This window comes from Archocentrus centrarchus, chromosome 11 (assembly GCF_007364275.1).
Source record: "Archocentrus centrarchus isolate MPI-CPG fArcCen1 chromosome 11, fArcCen1, whole genome shotgun sequence".
NCBI classification, from domain to species: domain Eukaryota; kingdom Metazoa; phylum Chordata; class Actinopteri; order Cichliformes; family Cichlidae; genus Archocentrus; species Archocentrus centrarchus.
The window spans coordinates 16,946,179-16,967,647 of record NC_044356.1 but is presented as its reverse complement, the minus strand read 5'-3'; the positions used below and the strand labels follow the sequence as shown (position 1 = coordinate 16,967,647).

Here is a 21,469-nt window from a genome sequence, read left to right as displayed (position 1 = left end):
CCGCAGTTTTGTCTTCCCTTCCTCTAACAGATAGCTGTTTGTGTTAAATCTGTTAACTCATGACTGTTGCTTGAAATCTAATAATGCAAGTGAGATGAGTAGGTAACAGAGTGTGAAGTATTTGTCATTTTGGGGAGTTTCATCATGCTACCTCGTAGATACACGTGGTTTTTTTTTTATATATTCTGTGTATTTCCGCTTGGGGCGCTATATTTTTTATGTGAGTCTCCATTTAAACAAACCGACAGAAGCTCCAACTGCGTCCACAGGGTTATGGCACGGAGTACAAGCTAGCTAGAAAGCCCAAATCCAGTCCTCGGAATGACTCCGACGGTGAAAAAGTCTTCTCAGGTACCCGTGTTCATCACTGTCAGCCTGCAGCACAGCTAGCTACAATATTTATTGTAACTAGGTGAAAGGAAGGCGAGGTTTGTGTAACTAGATTTGTAGCTGTGTAGTAACCTTACCCTTTATCAAAACATGACTAGCTAAAGCCTTGGTAGCTTCATAGAAGCATATTTTTTTTTAGCCAAACGTGCTGAATAATGACGGTTTATGTAAGGTTTTAGCTGTAAAATCGTCTTTGCCTGCTCGTGTTAGCTGTCAGTCACGGTGTTTGGCGATAATGGAAATAACGACAAAGAAAATAGAACTAAAGGATTGAAAATATTTATGGAAAGCGACGAAATAAATGCTCGCAGTGTGTGTGTATAATATATATATATATATATATATATATATATATATATATATATATATATGTATATATATATATATATATATATGTATATGTGTGTGTGTTTTGCTTTTGGTTTTTTAAGTGAGGACGTTAATGTCATGTCCTTTGTTTTGTAAAGCGCTAATGCGCAAGCGCAGAGGTTTTATAAGTAAAGGAATATGTAAAATAAGTTGTGCGGAGTGAGAGAAACAGCCTGCAAAACAGACTCCAAACTGAACGTAAAGGATTATTTGCAGAACGGCTTCAAAGAAGAAGATACAACCTGCCAGAATGACTCGGAGACAGAGGAAGAACCTCTGCTCCGAGAGAACCCCAGGCGGTTTGTCATCTTCCCCATTCAGTACCCGGACATCTGGAAGATGTACAAACAGGCTCAGGCCTCTTTCTGGACGGTGGAGGAGGTGGGTACTGCATTTTTAGTATTTTTTTTGACTGACTTTAAGAGTAAAATACACCAATATTTAATGCTACAATATTGCCAACTAGGGCAGCACGGTGGCGCAGTGGTTAGCACTGTTGCCTCACAGATAGAATACCATCTGGAAGGCCTGGGTTCGATTCCACCTTGGCCCAGGCCTCTCCCTCTCTCTGTGTGGAGTTTGCATGTTCTCCCCGTGCTTGCGTGGGTTTCCTCCGGGTACTCCGGTTTCCTCCCACATTCCAAAGACATGCACTTACTGGGGTTAGGTTAATTGGCTAATCTAAATTGCCCATAGGTGTGAATGTGAGTGTGAAAGGTTGTTCGTCTCTCTGTGTTGGCCCTGTGACAGGCTGGTGACCTGTTCAGGGTGTACCCTGCCTCTCGCCCTATGACAGCTGGGATAGGCTCCAGCCCCCCCGCGACCCTGACCAGGATAAGCGGAAGTGAATGGATGGATGGATGGATATTGCCAACTAAATACTACCTTACAGGCAGTTGCAACAAAGTTTTTGGTAGTTTCTAGCATAGACTTGCAGGATGCTGCTGCTTCCCAATGTGTACATGCCAATATTTACAAATGCAATGAACCAGTTGAGACAGGTGTGCTTTTGATGTTTGTCTATTAGGTCGATCTATCCAAAGACTTGCCACACTGGGACCGTTTGAAGCCTGAGGAAAAACACTTTATCTCTCACGTCCTGGCTTTCTTTGCTGCCAGCGATGGTATCGTCAATGAAAACCTGGTGAGACGGGCCTCTTTAGGCAATGCAAAGATTTAACGTTTTACGTGTAGATTCAGAACAAGCTCATTTAATGCGCTGGCAGCTGAATTGCAAATATTTCTGCAGTGTCTTTTCAAAGCAATATTACTAGAAACCAAAAACAGTAACTTAAGAGATAATCATACTTGCTGTGTTGGCACCCTGTTTTTATTTGGTGTGGTTCAGCGGTTTTGTGACTGCCACGTATCATTGCAAATGTTTTTATCTAACAGGTTCAGCGATTCAGCCAGGAGGTGCAGCTCCCAGAAGCACGATCCTTCTACAGCTTTCAGATCCTTATAGAAACTGTCCACTCAGAGATGTACAGCATGCTCATCAACACTTACATCAGGGACCTGAAGGAGAGGTCAGTAACTTATGGTGGCTCTATTTTTATCTTTATTTTTTTTTATATATCTTATATATTTTTTTTAAGTATCCATGGGCATGATATTGAACCCTGAGATGCTCCAGATGTATTCATCCAAGTGCGAATATGTGTGTGAATGTTAGATAGAAAGCACTTAAATGTAGGAAAAAAATGCTTGCATGAATCTATGTATGAATGGGTGAATGCATATAAAGCACTTTGAGTGCTCAAGTAGAGTAGAAAAGCGCCATATATGAATTAGTCCATTTACCAAGTCAGAATTTTTATGTTGTGTTTTGCATGAATTCTTTAGCCACTGCAGTATGAAATGCTATTGTCAGCTTTGTGGAGATTTACAACAAACTGTAGGACCTGGGGTCTATTCAGTTTAGTAACTCAGTAGAGCACCAATATCATGATTCACTAGTTTAATACAAAAGCGGAGGCTGAGGAAGGAGTCACTAAGTTAGTACAATTTCTGTAATTTTATTCAGTGAAGTCCAACCAATCAATTTAATTTAATTTTTCATAATGGATGATAAAACTTAAATCCTGTTAAAATTCTTCTTATTTAGCACAATGAAAACATGCACCAAAGATATTTATCTCTGTAATTTATTTATGATTGAAAAGCTGTGTCAGGCTCAGCAGGAGGGAATGAGGGCAGCTACCTGGTAACTGACCCACAATTTAAGTTACCTTTTATGGGGTAAGATAACTGTCAAAAAGAAAGGTATGTGTAAGGAGTCTAAATTTGTACATGTAAGTCAATAAACGTGCATAAATATAAGATTTGTATTTTGAATGCAATCTACAAAGTTACAACTTCTCAACAATACAAATACAAATCACAAATTTACAAGTACAAGTTACAAAGTTACAACTGCTCAACAATACAAGTACAAATCACAAATTTACAAGTACAAACCTCTAACTATCGAACATCATACTGCGCATGCGTTAAAAGACAACATTCTTATGGCGGATGGAGGATACTTCTTCCTGGTTGGTGGCTCATTCCGAACTATTCCGGTGGAAAAAGCCTTACTGGTTGTCTTATCTGTTGTCTGTTGTCTGTTGTCTGTCTGCTGCCCCTCGACAGGCTGTGATGAATTGCCCTCTCTAACCGTTTGCCTGGCATTCCCTGACGAACCTAACCTGCTAGTTATCATTGTCACCAGACTGTGAGCGGTGTTCAAAATCTCCGTTAGCTGCGCCTAGCAAACACATAATATTAGGTTATGTACCTCAACGGAAACTCCACAAAAATGACAGGAAACTCAGAATCATACTTCATAATCAACACAATAAGTCACCAACCAGGAAGAAGTATCTTCCATAAGAATGTTGGCTTTTTTTTTTTTTTTCTTTCCCCCATTTTTGGCCACAGCGGCTTTTCGTGACAGGGGAGCGAGACAGGAAATGGAGGAAAGATACAGGGAAAGACACACAGGCAAATCGGCCCCGGGCCTGCACGGGACGCGAACCCGGGCCGCCCGCACTGCAACGCGGCGTGTGTATGTGGTATTGTGCTTCACCACTAAGCCACCCAGGCGCCCAGTACTTGTATTGTTGCGAAGTTGTAACTTTATAGATTGCATTCGAAATACAAATCTTATATTTATGCACATTTATTGACTTACATGTACGAATTTAGACTCCTTACACATACATTCTTTTTGACAGTTATCTTACCCCATACCTTTTGATTATGTAACTGAAAACCTGAAACGTTTTTCTCATCTTAGAATGAGCACATTCAGAGTTTTCACAGAGCCTGCTTTCTGGAACAGACCCCTGCACCTGTTCCCTCTGGGGTAACTGCCGTTGTTTTCCCAGCTGCAGCAGCTTTGATGTGCCTGCAGACAAAAACTGCACGCATCAACAGGCTGTTTACAGTGTCAGTAAAAAGCATTTAAGTCTAAATGCTCAGGATACGCCATGAGTCTTGTTTCATTATTTGTACCATGTTCCTGTTTGAAAAAAAAATGTTCCCACGTGATTTGTTACTGTATTATAAACATTAAAAAGTCAACACTTCATATGTTTATGTGTTTTAGGGACTTTTTGTTTAATGCCATTTCCACCATGCCTTGTGTGAAACGGAAGGCAGACTGGGCTCTCCAGTGGATAAATGACAGCAAATCCACATTTGGTAAGGAAGAAACAAAATTTGAAACACAGCTGAAAACTAAATATAACAACAAACTTTCACTGAAAAGGAACCTCACATTTTTAATGGCAGTTTTTGACATTTGTACCCCAGGGGAGAGAATTGTGGCTTTTGCAGCTGTGGAGGGCATTTTCTTCTCTGGTTCATTTGCTGCTATCTACTGGTTAAAGAAGAGGGGCCTAATGCCTGGACTTACCTACTCCAACGAGCTCATTAGCAGGGACGAGGTGAGACTAAATCACACACAAAGAGACATCTAATGTGTTCAAAGGATCCCTGAGTTGTGAGTCTGTAAGACATACTAAGAGGTAAGAGGATGCAACACATATTTAAAATGCAGTTGTGGTGTTTACATGATTAGTACTTTAAAATGACATTTGATGCTATGAGCATGACACATTACAAAAAAAATACACTCAGCAGATTTGTCTGCTGCACATCCACAATGGGAGTTTCCTGTTCTACCACATCTCAAATCATGTCAAGAAAATAACTCCCACACCATTACTCCACATTCTGACCCTGCCATCTGAATGTCACAATAGAAATCCCCTTTCTTCCTCATTCTGATGCACAATTTAAACTTCAGCATGTCTGCATGCCTAAATACATTGATAACTGCGTTAACAAGCAGTTTAACAGGTATACCTAATAAAGTGGCCAGTGATTTTGTTCTTGCCTGTAACTAAATGATTCTTGTGTTTAAAGCAGATCTCTCTGTTGTCTGCCTTTGGATAAATGAACAGATGCTCTTAATGACCATAAGTATGAACTGTTATGGAATAACTTCAGAAATTATAACAGTATGTCTTGTCTTTACCTGCATTGTCATGGTTGTCACTTGTATGACACCTTGATTTTGGGTAGCACCCTCAGCACCAAAATTAATAAGAACTATAGATATTGTTTAGGCTGTAAAATGTACAGTTGTTGTGAATGTTTTATTTCTTTATATACGCTAATATAATGTCAAAACTGGGATTGGAGACAACACTCCGGATTCACCTCACTCTTTAGGAAAACACCCTCAGACACTGATATTTCACTGCTCTATCAAACAGTACAAAAATACACAAAGTACACAAACACTGTAAAACAGCAGCTCTGCACTGGTTGTTTCGAAAGCCAAATTTTCAAAATATGACCACTGATACATTCACAGGCATATCAGCTAATTGGTTATTAGGCTATACTGTCATGTAGGATGACAGTATGGTGGTACAGGCTTAAAAATTGGTTTTACATCTTGCTGACATCCAGCTTTCTTTCACTCAGCATTCACACTGATGAAACTATTCATCATGCCATTAATAATTACATAGTAGTGGTTGTTGGATCTGCAGTTCACCAGGGGGCGCTGCAGCAACAGTGACCATCTTTGTGAGCATCTTTTCTTATATGTAAACATGAGTCTCTTAAAATGTGTTTCCTGCTCAAGTAAACCTGGAAGTAAGTAAACAGTTTTTAGATAAAAAGGAGACCTCTGTTTTTTATATCAGCTGTTCTGATGTGTTTATTGTTCTTTTCTAGGGCCTGCACTGTAACTTTGCCTGCCTGCTGTACAGCTACCTGGTGAAAAAGCCATCAGAGGACAGAGTCAGAGACATCATCACCAAAGCTGTCAGCATTGAACAGGTCAGCTAGTGCTGGTGGACCCAACACAGACGACACGTTCTAAAGTGTTACAACACACATTATACAACTGCTCGTTAAACGCTGTTTTTGTCTACACTGACTCGCATTGCAATGGATCAGTTGTAGCTTTACAGTATTTCTTAGGTTTTTCATTATGAAAGAACAAAATCTTAATAGGTCATACTAGTGCTCTAAATCACTAATGATTATAATCCATATCCTGTCTGAATCTGCAGGAGTTTCTGACAGAGGCCCTGCCAGTGGATCTCATAGGAATCAACTGTTGTCTCATGAAGCAGTATATCGAGTTTGTGGCTGACCGGCTTCTCACTGATCTCGGACTGACCAAGGTAAGGCTATAAAAATAATCACTAAATTCAAAAATTTCTGTACATTCTGAATGAGCAACTGGTCCATTAGAGGAAAAGTTCCACAAAAACAATTAAACATAACTCCGGCACTCTGTCTCTCTTACTGCTAATACATTTATTAAATAACAACATTTCAGTTCGATTGACCTTCATCGGTACCTAATGAATGTTAGCAGTAAGCATGACAGTGCACAGGAGTTGTATTTAATTGTTTTATTAAAATAATCATAATATAATTGTAATCAAAGCCACATGCTAATTTACTGCCCAAGTTCTTTCATACTGTAGTAGCTGTTAGACCATGCAGAATTACCATACTAGTGTACTAGTGTTTGCTTTTCGTACTAGTGTAAAATGTGTATTTGGTGTAAAAACCTACTTCTTTTTGTTTTTTCCTCACTTTTCTTTAATCCAAGTTTTACCAATCTGAAAATCCATTTGACTTCATGGAGTCCATCTCGCTAGAGGGGAAAACCAACTTCTTTGAGAAACGCGTGGCAGAGTATCAAAGATTCGGAGTCATGTCGAGCATGATGGACGGTGAATTCACACTAGACGCAGACTTCTGAAACTGAAATGGCATGCTACTGTATATTTGTTAAATTTGATCAGCCTATTTATTTATTTCTAAATGAGAGGGTTTAAAGTCCTGACATCATGTTACAAACTGAAAGCTGTACTCTTTTTGACATTAGAGATGAAGAAGTATTTAACAACCAGTATTGTTTATACATAAAATGGCTGAGCAGACAGGGCCGTCAGTGCCTGTGCTGAAGCTGTTTCAGATGGTTTAAAAAAAAAAAAAAAAAGAATATATACTTTGTACTTCTGGTTGCTTGTTTCAATGCAGATTGTTCTAATATTTTCCCATTTTAAAGTACAATAAAAATGTTTTTGCCAAATCTGAGTAGGTGTTGTGAGTACAGGAGGTATTTTTTTATACAGCTGAGAACCAACAGCAACCTTATTTTCAAATGTGGGTCACAGGTAATGAATGTGTCATTCTACCTAAGGTGGTCAATTTAGGACAAATCTGACAAATAAAACCTCAGGACCACAGAAATGTTTAATATTTTATATGTTTTTAAAATGCTTGTAATGTTTGTTTTATATGAATGGTAATGGTTGGAAATCAGTGCTAATAGTATTTTCTCAGAAAAAAGAGAAGGATAAATGTAGTTATATAAATAAAGGACTTAATTTGTGTTCTTTTGGTGATACTTGTGACAAGGTTGCATTGGACAGAGTGATACACTCAGAAAAGATTGAAGAAATCCAAAGTGTCAAAGAGGACTGACCTTTGGTCCACTTGATCTTGCCGCTTCCTGTTTGTCATGCCTTATCAGTTTTGTGTCTTCCAGGCTGAACGGGTTTCAGTAACAGGGCTGCACATGTGTTGTGGGACACAATTTGCAATTACTGACCTTTAAAATATGCTTTTGTTTAAAAAAAATAAATAAAAACTGGCTTAATTATAAGTGACATGTCAAAACAAAAAAAGATTTATAACTTAATTTGTTATATTTGATAAGCAATGTGGTTAACAAGAAGTTTGGAGGAAAGCACCATTTTGGGGGTTTCTTGAGAGCTGTTTTGTATTTTAAATAATATTTTGAACCACTAAGAATTACATTTTGACTCAGGACAAGTGTAATTTACACAACAGATATATGTTTTAGTATTTTGTGCATGGATTATTTTCCAATTCATGGCTGAGGCAGAGAATATCCTGCAATTATAGAATGATCCGTGTTACTGCATGCAGTTGTTATGGTAAGATCTGTGAATTTAGGCAGTTTAATGGTGGTCAGCAGCAGCAGTATTGATAAAGTGCGGTTTATAGTTTTGATGTTAACAGATTAGATTAGCCACTCCTCCGTTAGCACGGATGCTGGAAATGATAGCTACGGCTAGTGTATACGCAATTTTGAAAGATGGCTGGAGACTTGCGAGGTTTCGCGCTGGAGAAAGCCGAGCTGCTTTCCGGCCATTTGAAGGAGCTGCTGGCTTCGGGACAGGGATATGTTCGGGCTCACTTCGGGGTGGACTTCGGTCTGAAGCCCGAGCTGTACCCGACGTGGGTCATCCTGTCCACAGCCGCGGCGGGTCTCCTGCTACTGTTCGGTCTATCTTGGGCCGCTGTGTGCGGCGGTCTGCTCGCCGGGAAAAAGCGGGGATCCCCGGTCACCCACAGCAGAGTCGGCGGCGGCGGTGAGCCCGTCAAGGCCGGTTTCGCTAAAACTGCCAAACCAGAAGAACAGAAGAAGAGGAACAAAAAGAAGACGCTTGAAAAGGTACCAGAGCAACATTTACCGGGTCTAATCACAGCGAGTCAGTCCAGACAAGCGCGGGTGTTCATTTAACCCCAAACAAAAGTACTCCCTCTGCAAGGCAGCTCGTTTATACGCTTATGTTTTATTATTTTATTGACAAAAGGCGTTAAGTTTGACGTTAGCTAGCCAGCTAGCTACCTGACACGAATTGACCGTCGTTACTTTGTTTACACAACATAAATCAGGCCATCTAGGGACAATCCCACGACCCACTTACAAGTGACAAAAATAAACCAGTAATCTAACTGCATATGCATTGAGTTACGGTGTTTTATTAAGAAAGCGACGCTGTTATTTGTGTTTCCAGCCACTTGAGACTCCTGTTTAGCTAGCTAGTTAAAACGTCATCGTTAGCCACCTGAACCTTTATGACTGAAGGTGGTTTTAAACCTTCTATAAAGCTCGCACTCAGAAAGAGATAATGGCTTTATTCTGTTAAAAATAACTTTTAAGTCCAGTCAACACACAGGCGAAAGTTTTTGTATTTGTGTTATTAGCAAGTAATACAAGGCTTAATAATTTAGATGCAAAAAAAATATTTGTTTTATGTAAATTGATGTTTTCTTGAACAATGGGATAAGGGAACTCCCTGCTTTCCTGGACTGGCATTTTTATGTTGCTTATCTGTATTATTTTACCCCCCTCAGAGGTCTCAGTCCAATGGGCAGCCAGTGGCAGTGGCTCAGGAGGAAGTTAAAGTGGCCGAAGCAGTTTCTAAGCTGCCACCGCAGATCAAAACTGAGAAGGTATGATCACAATTAAGGAAATTTGAAACCACCGGTGAGCAGAAGAGCATTAGAATTTCCCTTACTCATTTTACACGTTTTAGTTTTATAATTGCTGAAATTCCCCTCCTGTGCACAATGTGAAAAGAAATCTATTTGGAGACTACTGCACACCGAAGAGAACGATATCAAAAGCTTGGTTGTGAAGACTATAAAAGATAGGCTTACATTATGAGTAATAAACGTCTTATTATGAAATAACTTTATTTCTGTCCACAGAAGCATGAGGTACAAGCCCCAGTGCAGGTGAAGAAGAACAAGAAAAAGCCAAAGACAGATGTGAAACCAGTTCAGCTTGTGTCCTCAAACGATGGGAAGGAACCTGATGACGGTAGGTCTCAACAGTTGAGCCGGAAATGTCATAACTTCTCATTTTTAAGCAAACTGTTTAATTTTACGCAGTACACGCTTCCTCGTGTCTGTCCTCACTGACAGCACTTCTCATTCATTTTTCTGGTTGTAACCAAAGTCTTTAAAAATATAATAATGAGCAAATGTCCTTCACAGTCCAGCATCTTAAAATACTTGTTTATTATTGCACCGGTGCACACACCAAGTCCCCTAAGAATATGGTGTGTGTGTGTGTGTGTGTGTGTGTGTGTGTGTGTGTGTGTGTGTGTGTGTGTGTGTGTGTGTCATCCAGGTGTGTGGGAGACAAAAGTCAGTAACCGAGAAAAGAGGCAGCAGCGCAGGAAGGAAAAGGGTCCTGAGGACTCTGGTGGTCCAGGAAGTATGGAAGCATCCAAATCCCATATGGAGGCAACTGTAGCAGCAACAGTCAGCAAGAAGAACAGAAGAAACCATGGTATTCATCTAGAAGGAATTCACTGTGTTTAAATATACACCAGCCACTCTATTAATTACACTTGTTCAGGTGCTCATTAACACAAATATCAAGTCAGCCAATCACATGGTAGGTAACTCAGTGCATTTAGGCATGTAGACACAATCATGATCACCTGCTGAAGTTCAAGCTGAGCATCCAAATTGGAAAGAAAGGTGATTTAAAGGACTCTGAATGTGGCGTGGTTGCTGGTAGCAGACAGGCTGGTCTGAGTATTTCAGAAACTGCTGATCTACTGGGATTTTCCCACACAACCATCTCTAGGGTTTACAGAGAATGGTCCAAAAAAGAGAAACTATCCAGTGAGCGGCAGTTCTCTGGGTGAAAATGCCTTGTTGTTGCGAGATGTCAGAGGAGAATGGCCAGGCTGCTTTGAGCTGATTGGAAGGCAACAGTAACTCAAATAACCGTTCGTTACAGTAAGATGTACCTAATAAAGTGGCCAGTGAATGTGTATAGACTAGTTTGCCGCTGCACAAATGTCTAACGGAAATTTATTGTATTTTAAAATGACCAAAGATGGTATGATATTAACACAAGACTAACATATTAAATATATTACACAAGAGTTATCTGGCACTATGACATGTTAAGCAATATCGTTACAATCTTGTTTCAGAGTCTCTGCATTCAAGAATCACTGGGAAAGGGGATGCAGCCAGTGAAGTTGTTAAAGAAAAAGGTAAAATTTTATTTAATATTATTTTCTTTAATATCCTAAGTGAACTTATTCAAAGTTTATAAGATAACACAGTGGTGATTTTGAAACTGTTATTGCTTTCCTGTCAGTGAACTGGTCTGAACTTAAAAGCCGCTTTGCACACTAAAAACTAATGTGCCATATTAAAATAAAGGTTGATGCTGGTTAGCAAAGCTGTCACTCAGGGACTCCGTGTCTTTCCTATTTGCCTGTTCCCTCAGTTTCCTCCAGCTGGAGACAGGAACCTTCAGTCAACGGTGGAGGCTGGAACGATATTCCCTTGAAGATCACAGGTCAGATGGGCGCTATGGAGGGAAACAAGTGGAATTCCATCTCAGCAGCTACACATTACAGGGCCCAACCAGAACCCCAGCCATGGGCTCAGGAGTCCCAAGGTACCATCTAGACCCAAGTAGACCTTTTTACACCACAAATGTAAATATTAATAGCGTGTTATGACACAAGGGAGTCTACGCTGAAGTCTGTAAACATAATGTAGTTTTCTCTCTACGCGAAACATTAGCACTGATAATGAAATGAAATTACATTTGCCCCATTCCCACGAGTGTAATGCCGATGTCGGCAGCCAATCTAGCACCAGTTTCCACTGAAAGAAAATAAAACCAGGATCAAAAAGCTGGCACAAGCACAGCCCCACAAAACTGTCACGCTTAAAGTTTAAACTAGTGATGTCAGTGGCTATGGGAGACGCTACTGCAAGAAATCTATCAATAATTGGCAGATGTAGCCCACAAATTCTCCAATTTCTACTAGTAATCCTATGTAAAAATCAGTTCTTAATGCTTTCCAAGTGTGGGATGTTCTCAAAAGACACTGAGACCGAACTGGCTCTGTCATAGCACTGAGACCTTGTTAATGGAAAAGAGGAATCTGAGTACTGACATATCTAGCCAGGGTGTAGTGAAAATAAGACAGTATGTTAATGAAGTTAAAACATAAGCTAACATTTAGTAACTGCCTGTGTTAGCTGGTTAAATCACTAAAGATCTCAGGTTAACCTGTGCCTCAACAAGGGCAGCCCAAACAATAACCTGTCTTGTCCTGATGGATTATTGTCTGACAAAATCCTCCTTGTGGATGTCAAGCTGACTGTAAGCTTGACAAGGAAAGTGCAGTGCATTTGTCACCAAACTGAGCAGATTGTCCGGTAAAACCAAAGTAATTCTTCGTGTATAATGTGATTTTGTATTTTTTTTTTTTTGTTTGTTTGTTTGTTTGTTTCTAGGAGGCTGTTTCATACTCTGAGCAGTAAGCTCAGCCTAATTTTAGCAACATTGCTGTTAATGTCTAATCTCACTGAAGCTTCTGTTTGCATTCCAGCAGCATAATCTGTCTTTCTTTGTGCTGTCCCCAACAGCGTGGAGTGGCATTGATGGCCGGATAAAGGCTGACCTCAACCCAGTGTCCTTCTCCATGCTGGGACTAAACACCACAGGTTTGTCACCCAGTCACAAACCAGACTCTTAAGCTGTGTCCACACTGGAAGTGATTTGAAGCAACATGGCACAAGGCACAAAATAACCACTGCCAACGCGAAGTGGGCGGGACCCAAGATAAATTTTTCTCAATTTCCAGGCAAGCGATTAGCAATGAGAGCGCAGGAAAATGCTGATTGACATATGACCTGGCAGTAAATACATTAGGGGGTTACCTAGGGAACTGGACCCTGGAACCGGCTGTCAGCTTCAAGGTGATAAATTGTTTCCAGTGTGGATGCAGCATTACTTCCTGGATGTGTTATCCAACGAATGTTTAATACTGTGTTTTTATTGTCATGGCTGGATGAATGTTTCTGCATCCCTCATTAAAAAAAAACAAACTGTTGCTTATAGATCCAATATCAAATTCAATGGAGCTGCAGTGGAGAAGCCACCCTAGTGTTGATGATGAATGGTCAGGATTCAGTAAGTAATGACACGTCAAACCCTCCTAAAAAGATTCTTCAGGTTTTTCCATCTAGCTAACGTCTATCTGTATCATCAATTTTCTTTTTTTTTAGATGGGATGGCTGCAGTAGATCCCAGCTCTGACTGGAATGCCCCAGTGGAGCATTGGGGAAACTATGAAGAGCCCCCCATGTTAGTGACACCAGCTCCTGTGCAGAAAGAACAGCTTCTCACCAACAAGGTTTATATCTTCTGAACATTAACCTGGCTTCTTACTGTAATAGGTTTCAAAAAAATTTTGTGCCAGATAGTTCATTTTATAAATGGTAATTCTCTCACACCTAAATCTTTATGTGCTATTGTTGTTGCAGGCATCAGAGGATGAGAGGGACACAGAGGATCCGTCTGGGGGAGCAGCCAAATCTAAAAAGAAGAGGAAAAAGAAGAAGAAAACAGAAGAGGAGGCATCTGACCCTCAGGCAATAAACAAAACATCAAGCTAATAAAATTATTATGAGGTGTTTAAGTGAATATTTAACCTCTTGTAATATAATTTCTTTGGTTGCAGGCGATGAGCACAGTGCACCTAGTCTACACGGTACCCAAACCCCAAGAGCTTCCTGCACTGCCCTCCAAAAAGCAGAATGCCAGCATATCTTCATCTCAGAGTAGGTTTCAAAGGTGGGGTGGGGGTTTAAAAATATTGTAATCATTTCTGATAGCTGCATGTTTAGGTTTCATTTAAGCACAGGTTGTTATTTTTGTCTGTATGATCAATAGGGTTTTAACAGAGATGGTCCTAAATGCGGCTTTTTCTGTAATCTCAATGCAGAGAGGTCCGAGCAGATTGTGGAGCCTCCGAAGCCCTCGCAGAAGAAGAAGGCCCGAAGGGAAACATGAAGTCACTTCACAGGTCCAAACAAAGCATATGCAAATGATTGTTAAACGTGTCACATGCAATAATCACCAGGTACAGAGTTACTTTTTTCAGATTTAGTAACGGTTTATCAGTTTCATAAACATAAAGTAAACAAGCAGAAGGTATCACCTGCTTGGCTAAATTCAGAGATGAAATGTAGTCCTATGGACTAAAAACTTAACTGATTTGCACTATTTGCTACACTGCAAACAGAGTGGAGGTTGGGGGGAGGTGGGCTTTTAGCAGAGGTATATATTTAATGACAGCAAAGGTGTGTGTGTGTGTGTTTTTTTTTTTTTGCCCCCTCCTCTGAGAGTGTATGTAATTGTTAACCGCCCAAAATAAAACGGGTTTTAAACTTCTTTTTTTTTTCTTTTGCGATTTTTTTTTTTTTTTAAAGAAAACCCAGAGTGTTGCGCTTTGTTTTGTTTGCCGTCCAGCTGCCCGTGTATGAAATACTGAAAAGTTATGGAGCAGAGGATAAAGTATAGCATTGGATTTTTCTCAAGTCTAACTCAGTCTCCCTTTCAAAATTCACATGCCCATATGTACACTGACGGATTAAGATGCTCCCATTCTCTATAATGGGAATGATGTGGCACCAGGTATAATATATTAGGGTAGTCCATGCAGCTTTGTATCCAGGAACAACTGCGAATAATAAACTTACTAAATAATAAACTTAAACTTTATAAACTTGTGACTGATGAAGCTCCCCTATTGCAGCCAACCTGTCAGTATGTAGTCAAATGAAGGTATTCCTACATACCCAGTATGGACTGGAAGAATGAGTTATTCTATAGTCACACTAGGGAAAACAACGGTTGGAGACCATCGCTCGACCAAAATAATTGCAACCGTGTGCAATGAACTTGCAGTCTTGTTGTCTCTGAAACGGTTGCTTTAGAGACGGAGACCACGTCTGCGACCACTCGCGGACTGTTGCCATTTTCAAAGTGACTTTGGAGCATTAAGATGGTAATAAAACGGCAATAAGATGAAGTCATTCTATCAGTTTGCGATTGATGTTACATGTAATCTGCAATCGATGGTAATAAATCTGTTGCCAATATGTTGCAATTGACATACACAAAAATTCACATTAACTACTTTCATCCAGAGTCCAGCAGGATCCAGCCATCCATTTTCTTCCACTTATCTGTGGCCAGGTCATGGGAGCAGCAGCCTAAGCAGAGAAACCCACACCTCCTTTTTTAACTACCTCCTCCAGCTCCTCCAGGGGAACACTGAGGTATTCCCAGGCCAGCCGAAAGATATACTCTCTCCAGTGTGTCCTGGGTCTACTCTGGGGCCTCCTCCTGGTAAAACATGCCTGAAACATCTCACCCAAAGGCACCCAGGAGGCATTCTGGTCAGATGCCTGAACCATCTCAAATGGCTCCTTTCGATGTGGAGCAGTAGTGGCACTACTCTGAGCTCCTCCCGAATGACTGCACTCTTCACCCTGTCTCTAAGGGAGAGGCCAGCCACCCTTTGGAGGAAGCTCATTTTCATCACTTGTATCCGCGATCTCGTTCTTTCGGACACTACCCAAAGCTAGTGACCGTAGGTAAGGGTAGGGGCGTAGAACAACTGGTAAATCAACAGCTTTGCTTTTATGCTCAGCTCTCTCTTCACCACGACAGACTGGTGCAGCGTCTGCATCGCTGCAGCCGCAGGCCCAATCCCGCTTCTCTCACTCACGAACAACACCCCGAGATACTTTAACTCCTCCACTTGGAGCAGCAACTCTTCGCTGGCCCACAGTGATTACTCCACCCTTTTCTGTCTGAGGATGATGGCTTCAGACTTAGAGGTGCTAATTCTCATACCTGCCACTTCACTCTTCACACTTCACTTGGCTACACCTAGAAATTTTGTCTATAAAGATCCCAGGGAGGCTGAGGAATGTGATCCCCCTATAGTTGGAGCACATCCTCAGGTCCCCCCATTCTTGAAGATAGGAACCACCACCCCAGTCTGCCAATCCAGAGGCATCACCTCACATCTCCATGCAACATTGCAGAGGCATGTCAGTCAAGAAAGCCCTACAACATCCAGAGCCTTCAGGAGCTCAGGGGGAATCTCATCCACCCCAGGGGCCCTGCCATCAAGGAGCTGTTTAACTACCTCAGCCCAAACTAACCAAGCCATTTATAAATTAAATAGCAGTCATTTTCAAACCTTCACTAATCAGTCTGAGAGTGATTGCAGGCGATCCAAGTCTTACCACAATTGTTTGGAGACAGGTGTCGGACAGTTGTGATTGAAAGTGGTTGCCCAGAGGTTGAGGGTGTTGTATGCTTAACCTCTGGGCATCCAGATGATCACCATAATTGATTGCAGTTGTTCTCCAAGGGCAAAAAAATTCAATGAATTTACCAAGCAACCCTAAAATAAGAGGTTGCTGTCCAGTTTTTTTTACTCTAGTGTGACTGAACCACAATTCATAGCTTTGTCAGCATACATATGGCATGTGAATGTTGTTTTGAGACAGGTTTGTTTATCCTTTTGTGTAATATTTCCTGAAGCCTGTCCTTTGAGTGCAAACACTCTGTAGGTTGTCTAGGTTGGGCTTTTAATGAATGAATGGCAGCTGTGGTTCATGTCAGTTACACTGATGTTAAAGGCAACTTAGCCACAGAAACACAGCCATTACTGTTCATCTCCTAACTGTCCATCTGATTTGCTAAAACATGAATACGAACACTTCAGTCTGAGCTCCAGAGAGAAGACAACGCCTGATTTTCTATAATTATGTTGGCAATTAAAAAAAGAGCATTTTTGGGAGTCTGAAATTTTGTACATTTTTTTTAAATATTCTTTGTGAATGACAGATGGCATTTTTAACATTAAATATTGATTCTGGATCTCTACTCAAGACTAACTGTACAGCCACACTGCAGTAACTAATATGAACCACCAGGTGGCACTGTAATGTGAGGTTTAGAGGTAGTAGGATTAAACTATAAAGTGGGAGCACTAAAAAGTGTAATCCCTCTACTTTTATCATCAATAATGCCCTGAGTATGTGTGTCTTTTATCTGACTGGATTGTATTTTGATTTTTTTTCTAGACCTAATGATCACTTCTGCACTCTTGATTTTTTTTTTTTTTTAACATTTCTTCCAGTTTTGTGCTAGAAAAAGCCATGCCATATGTACAGATTGTAAGGGCTTTTTCCAGTTCTGTAATTGCACTGTGCAAAAGGCTGTATTTAGTTCCTTTTGATGTTGATGAATTGTTTTTACTACCTTTTGCAGAATGTGAAATGTTTTAACCTTTTTAGCTCGTACCTTCGTTCCAAGATGTGTGATGGGCAAAATGTTTTTGACCTAAACTGAGAATGAAGACATACTTAAAGATATGATGTAGAGCAGCTTTAACGCCACATCTATGTTGGTTTTAAATAAGATACACACAGACACAAACACACACACACACACAGACACACACATATATATATATATATATAAAAGGAATTTAATTCCATTGCCTTAACCTGTAGTTGTATAGAAAGTGCATTGGAGTCCTTTTTATAGTTTCCATCCAATTGCAAGTTTTGATGTCAGAATTGATTTAATTTTGCATGACTTTGATAATAGAATGAAATAAAGTGATCAAACTTTTGCTTTATATGTTAGTACTTGGTCCTATAGTACCACTCAGTATATATACTGTAATAGCGTTCTGTATGGAGACAAATTGCAGCTTTTCTGTGGGCATCCAGTTTAGGGGACATTAATATGTTTTTGTGAGCAACGAGCCGTAGTGCATCAAGGTGTCAGCTGATGGTGGTAGACCAGCTAGATCGCAGGGGATAAAGTGATATGTCACTGTGGTTTCAGGTGCCCTTTTGTTAAATTTTTACTGATGAGTATGATGATGACTCAATGACCGTATTTATATACTTGTCTCTAGGAAATGTTTTTTTTTGTGAATGATTTTGTTTATTGAGGAGATAAAAAATTAAATTTCTATGTTTGTTTGGTAAAGATGAAAATTAAATGAGAAGTGATTGTTATGTAAATGTTTTTATGGCATCATTTGCCCCCCCCCCCCCCCCCCCCCCCCCCCCCAAACTAACAACATGCAGCTGCTCAATATAGTCAAGTAGTTTAGAAGCTCTTTCTTTGGTCTTAAGTCTTTTGAAAACCTGAAGCTCTCATGTGAGGTGTATGTGCTGGATTATTGATTTGATCATTGGGATTTCCATTAATTGTGCCTTAAATGCTGCAGACTAGCTGTTTATAACACAATTAACTACATTCACTTCAATCTAAACAGCCAATCACAGCAGCAACTCGTTTACACATGTAGACATGATCAAGATGACCTTTTAAAGTTCAAATTGAGGATCAGAATGGATGGGGGTGGGGGGTTAAGAGACTTTGAACATGAGGTGGTTGATCTACTGCAATTTTCCTATACAACTATCTCTAGAGTTCACGGAGAATCGTCTGAAAAGGAGAAAATATCCAGTGAGCAGCAGTTCTCTGGGCAAAAATGCCTTATTGATGTCAGAGGTCAGATGAGAATAGCCAGATTGCATCGAGTTGATAGGAAGACAACAACAACTCAAATAACCACTTATTATGACCGAGGCAGAAGAGCATCTTTGAATGTACAACACATTGAACCTTTAAGCAGATGGGCTACAACAGCAGAAGACCATACCAGGTGCCACTCCTGACAGATAAGAACAGGAAACTGAGGCCACAATTTTCACAGGTTCACCAACACTGGACAATTGAAGAAAAATGTTGTGTGGTCTGATGAGTCTGTTTCACATTCAGGTGTTAGGGTCAGAATTTGTTGTAAACAAGATGAAAGCATGCATCCATCCTGCCTTGTATCTATCTATTGTAGCTATCAGAGCACCTTTAGGATGTGATAGAATGGGAGATTCACGTCATGGATGTACAACCGACAAATCTGCAGGAACTGTGTGATGCTCTCATGTCAATATGGACCAAAATCTCAGTGGAATGTTTCCAGCACCATCTTGAATCTATCATTCAAGCACTTGACCAGATGACCAGCCTAGTAGCCTACTCCAGAAGTGACTAAACAAGTGACTGAACAGCATTAGTCATAACAGTAGCGGGAATGTATGCATAACGTTTCCTTGAAATAGCATTACCCTTTCCAGTCTGAGATCAGTATGATCAGACCAGGGTAGGAGATTTTAGATTTAGTTTTAATGATCTCTATGTATAGGTGGGTTGAGTGCAGTGGTATCAGCAAGAGCATTCCTACTATTAAATACAATGCACGTGTAAATACAATATAGCTGGGTTTTTTATAGTATTTTTTCATTTGGAGGCATTTTTTTAATTCCTTACAATTCCTTATCACTTCCTACTATTAATTTAGGTGATGCACATGACAAAATTGAATCATCAACATGCATACTCCAAGTATTTTTGATCATCATCTTCAAAATTATGTAGAAAAATAAAAGTGGCCTAAACAACTACCTTGTGGAACACTGCAGAAAAAAAAAGAAAATACACACTTTCGAATAGGTAAGTGTGTAATAAATAAAAACACTCAGTGTTCTACCAGAGAGGTAATTTTTCATCCAAGCATGAACTCTGAGAAAATATAACATTTAAATTTAGCAGTTATTAGGCTATATAGTGTTATATTTTGGCTATATAGCGGTCAGTGACACTAGAACTCCAAAAACGCAGAAGCAGTATAAATAATGGTGCAATATTAACCATTAAGTATGAATTGAGGCGTATTCTTACAGCAGAATTACATACAAGTAATATTGAATGGTATCTTCTTTCTGTCACTGTTTTCACGTTTGCTGTCAAACTAATTCCCAGCCTGTGATGAACACAGTGAAGATTCACTGTTTGCTACATTGCAAATCTGTGTCAGCAGTCGGGTCCTGGCTACAGTGACCCTCCTGCGGCCAAACCGCTGCATCCATCAATGTGGTGAGGCAGTCGCGTGGCACGCTCACAGAGCCTGACCTCCTTCGCTTCATCTCTCTCCATCCTTTATCTCTCAGTTCATTTAGGATTTACCAGCTTTTAATCTCTCACAATCTCCGGCTCACTGTCCATTCGCATTCACTTCAGTGGGGCACCGTGTTTTTTGTTTTTTTTTCCCCATTCTTCTCTTTTTTGGGGATTGTTATGTTCATTTTTTTCTTCTTGTTTGTGTGCATGAGAGGAAGATTTGTCAATAGAGAGGGTCACTCTGTAATGGATGGTACTGTAGTTGCTTAAAGCCTTGCCATTTGCTAATGCTGCTTTGAAAAAAAATAGTATCTATCCCTATGCCCTTGTGTAGTCGCAAACTAAAACAAGAACGTGACAATTTGCCCATCTATTCTAGCAAATCTTATCCCATGGACAGTTCCTTTGTTTAATACTTTCACCGTTAATATGGAAAATCTTTTAAGGTTGGAAAATATGACCATGAGTTTGAGATTTTGTCTTGTTCCAGCATGTCTGATCAGTGTTAAGTCGTGGCAGCAGAAGAGTAAAATCCCCTAATGTGACGATGATGCGGTCCACCCACTGGAGCTTAGCAGAGCTGTGGTCACTGGCCCATCTGTCGGGCTTTGTCCGGGATGTTTGCACAGACGCAGAGAGAAAACTGGCACAAAATTCATTTTAGTTTCATGCTCTTAACCTTGCAATAATGACATCAATCTTTAGCTTTTTGAGACTTTTGTCCAAGCAAGAAGAAATGCTGCTGTGACATCTCTCTTGGTTTCACCATAAATCACCTGGTGTCTAGAATAAATCAAAATGTACTGATTTGAATGTTCCTTTTTAGGACGCCGCTGATGGTCCCTGTTAACCTGTCTTTCTGTGCGCACTGCTTTTTTGATTAAATACATTTAGTTAGAAATATGTATCATGAAAGCTGGAATAATGAAGGTGTGAGAACTAGATTTTAAAGACAAGGCTTTAAAATCCATTCACATCAGCATAAACTTCAATGTGCTTGGCGTGACAGTTAAAGTTCTACATCAGTCATGTTTTCTGCCTATGCTCTCTTCACGTGCTCCCTAACTAAGGGTCAGCGCTCCAGGAAGTTGACCACTTTGCCTGGTGAACAATTCAGCCCTTCACTGGATATGGGGAAATCATGTTGCAAACCTTCCCATTGGCTAAGGATAAGGTCCAAAGTTACATGCTTCCTGTACAAAGTACTTTACTGCATGTGAGTTTTCAAAAACAGAGCAACAGGAAACTGTGATGGCCTCATGCAACTCTTCAGATAAGGCACAATGGAGGTGAACTTATCCAGCATTGGGTACTATTTTATTGTATTTTTCGTTTTTAAAGATTTGCAGCGAAAAACGAGCAGTGAAAGGTGGCTGTCAAGAAGGCATTCTTAAGGAAGGGAAACACAAGGTTGAGGTATGCCAAATTACACAAGAATTAATGCAAAAAAAACTACCATCAGATTTTGATCCACCATGCAATACCATCTGGAAAGTGTCTGATTGGTAATTGCTTCATTTTTCTATGAGCAGTAAA

At 40.2% G+C, this 21,469-nt stretch overlaps 2 protein-coding genes across 2 annotated transcripts; both read left to right on the top strand.

The window, feature by feature from the left end:
* Nucleotides 1–226: 226 nt before the first annotated feature.
* On the top strand, nt 227–7,377 carry rrm2b (ribonucleotide reductase M2 b). The gene is made up of 9 exons (XM_030740799.1): nt 227–351; nt 976–1,140; nt 1,787–1,903; nt 2,155–2,288; nt 4,352–4,446; nt 4,558–4,691; nt 5,995–6,099; nt 6,336–6,449; nt 6,887–7,377. Exons 1-9 carry the CDS (start codon nt 322–324, stop codon nt 7,037–7,039), a joined length of 1,047 nt encoding a protein of 348 aa, XP_030596659.1. The 5' UTR covers nt 227–321; the 3' UTR covers nt 7,040–7,377.
* Nucleotides 7,378–8,359: 982 nt separating this feature from the next.
* On the top strand, nt 8,360–15,208 carry mtdha (metadherin a). The gene is made up of 12 exons (XM_030741271.1): nt 8,360–8,764; nt 9,451–9,549; nt 9,808–9,919; nt 10,232–10,393; nt 11,052–11,114; nt 11,354–11,527; nt 12,511–12,588; nt 12,986–13,057; nt 13,153–13,280; nt 13,411–13,518; nt 13,608–13,707; nt 13,872–15,208. The coding sequence occupies exons 1-12, from the start codon at nt 8,405–8,407 to the stop codon at nt 13,937–13,939; spliced, it is 1,524 nt and encodes a 507-aa protein (XP_030597131.1). The 5' UTR covers nt 8,360–8,404; the 3' UTR covers nt 13,940–15,208.
* Nucleotides 15,209–21,469: the final 6,261 nt, after the last annotated feature.

Coding starts and splice junctions, on each gene's coding strand:
- mtdha (XM_030741271.1), top strand. CDS start 8,405: ATGGCTGGAGACTTGCGAGGTTTCGCGCTGGAGAAAGCCGAGCTGCTT. Junction 9,920..10,231: donor TGGGAAGGAACCTGATGACG/GTAGGTCTCAAC, acceptor TGTGTCATCCAG/GTGTGTGGGAGACAAAAGTC. Junction 13,281..13,410: donor AACAGCTTCTCACCAACAAG/GTTTATATCTTC, acceptor TTGTTGTTGCAG/GCATCAGAGGATGAGAGGGA.
- rrm2b (XM_030740799.1), top strand. CDS start 322: ATGACTCCGACGGTGAAAAAGTCTTCTCAG. Junction 1,141..1,786: donor CTTTCTGGACGGTGGAGGAG/GTGGGTACTGCA, acceptor TTTGTCTATTAG/GTCGATCTATCCAAAGACTT. Junction 4,692..5,994: donor AGCTCATTAGCAGGGACGAG/GTGAGACTAAAT, acceptor GTTCTTTTCTAG/GGCCTGCACTGTAACTTTGC.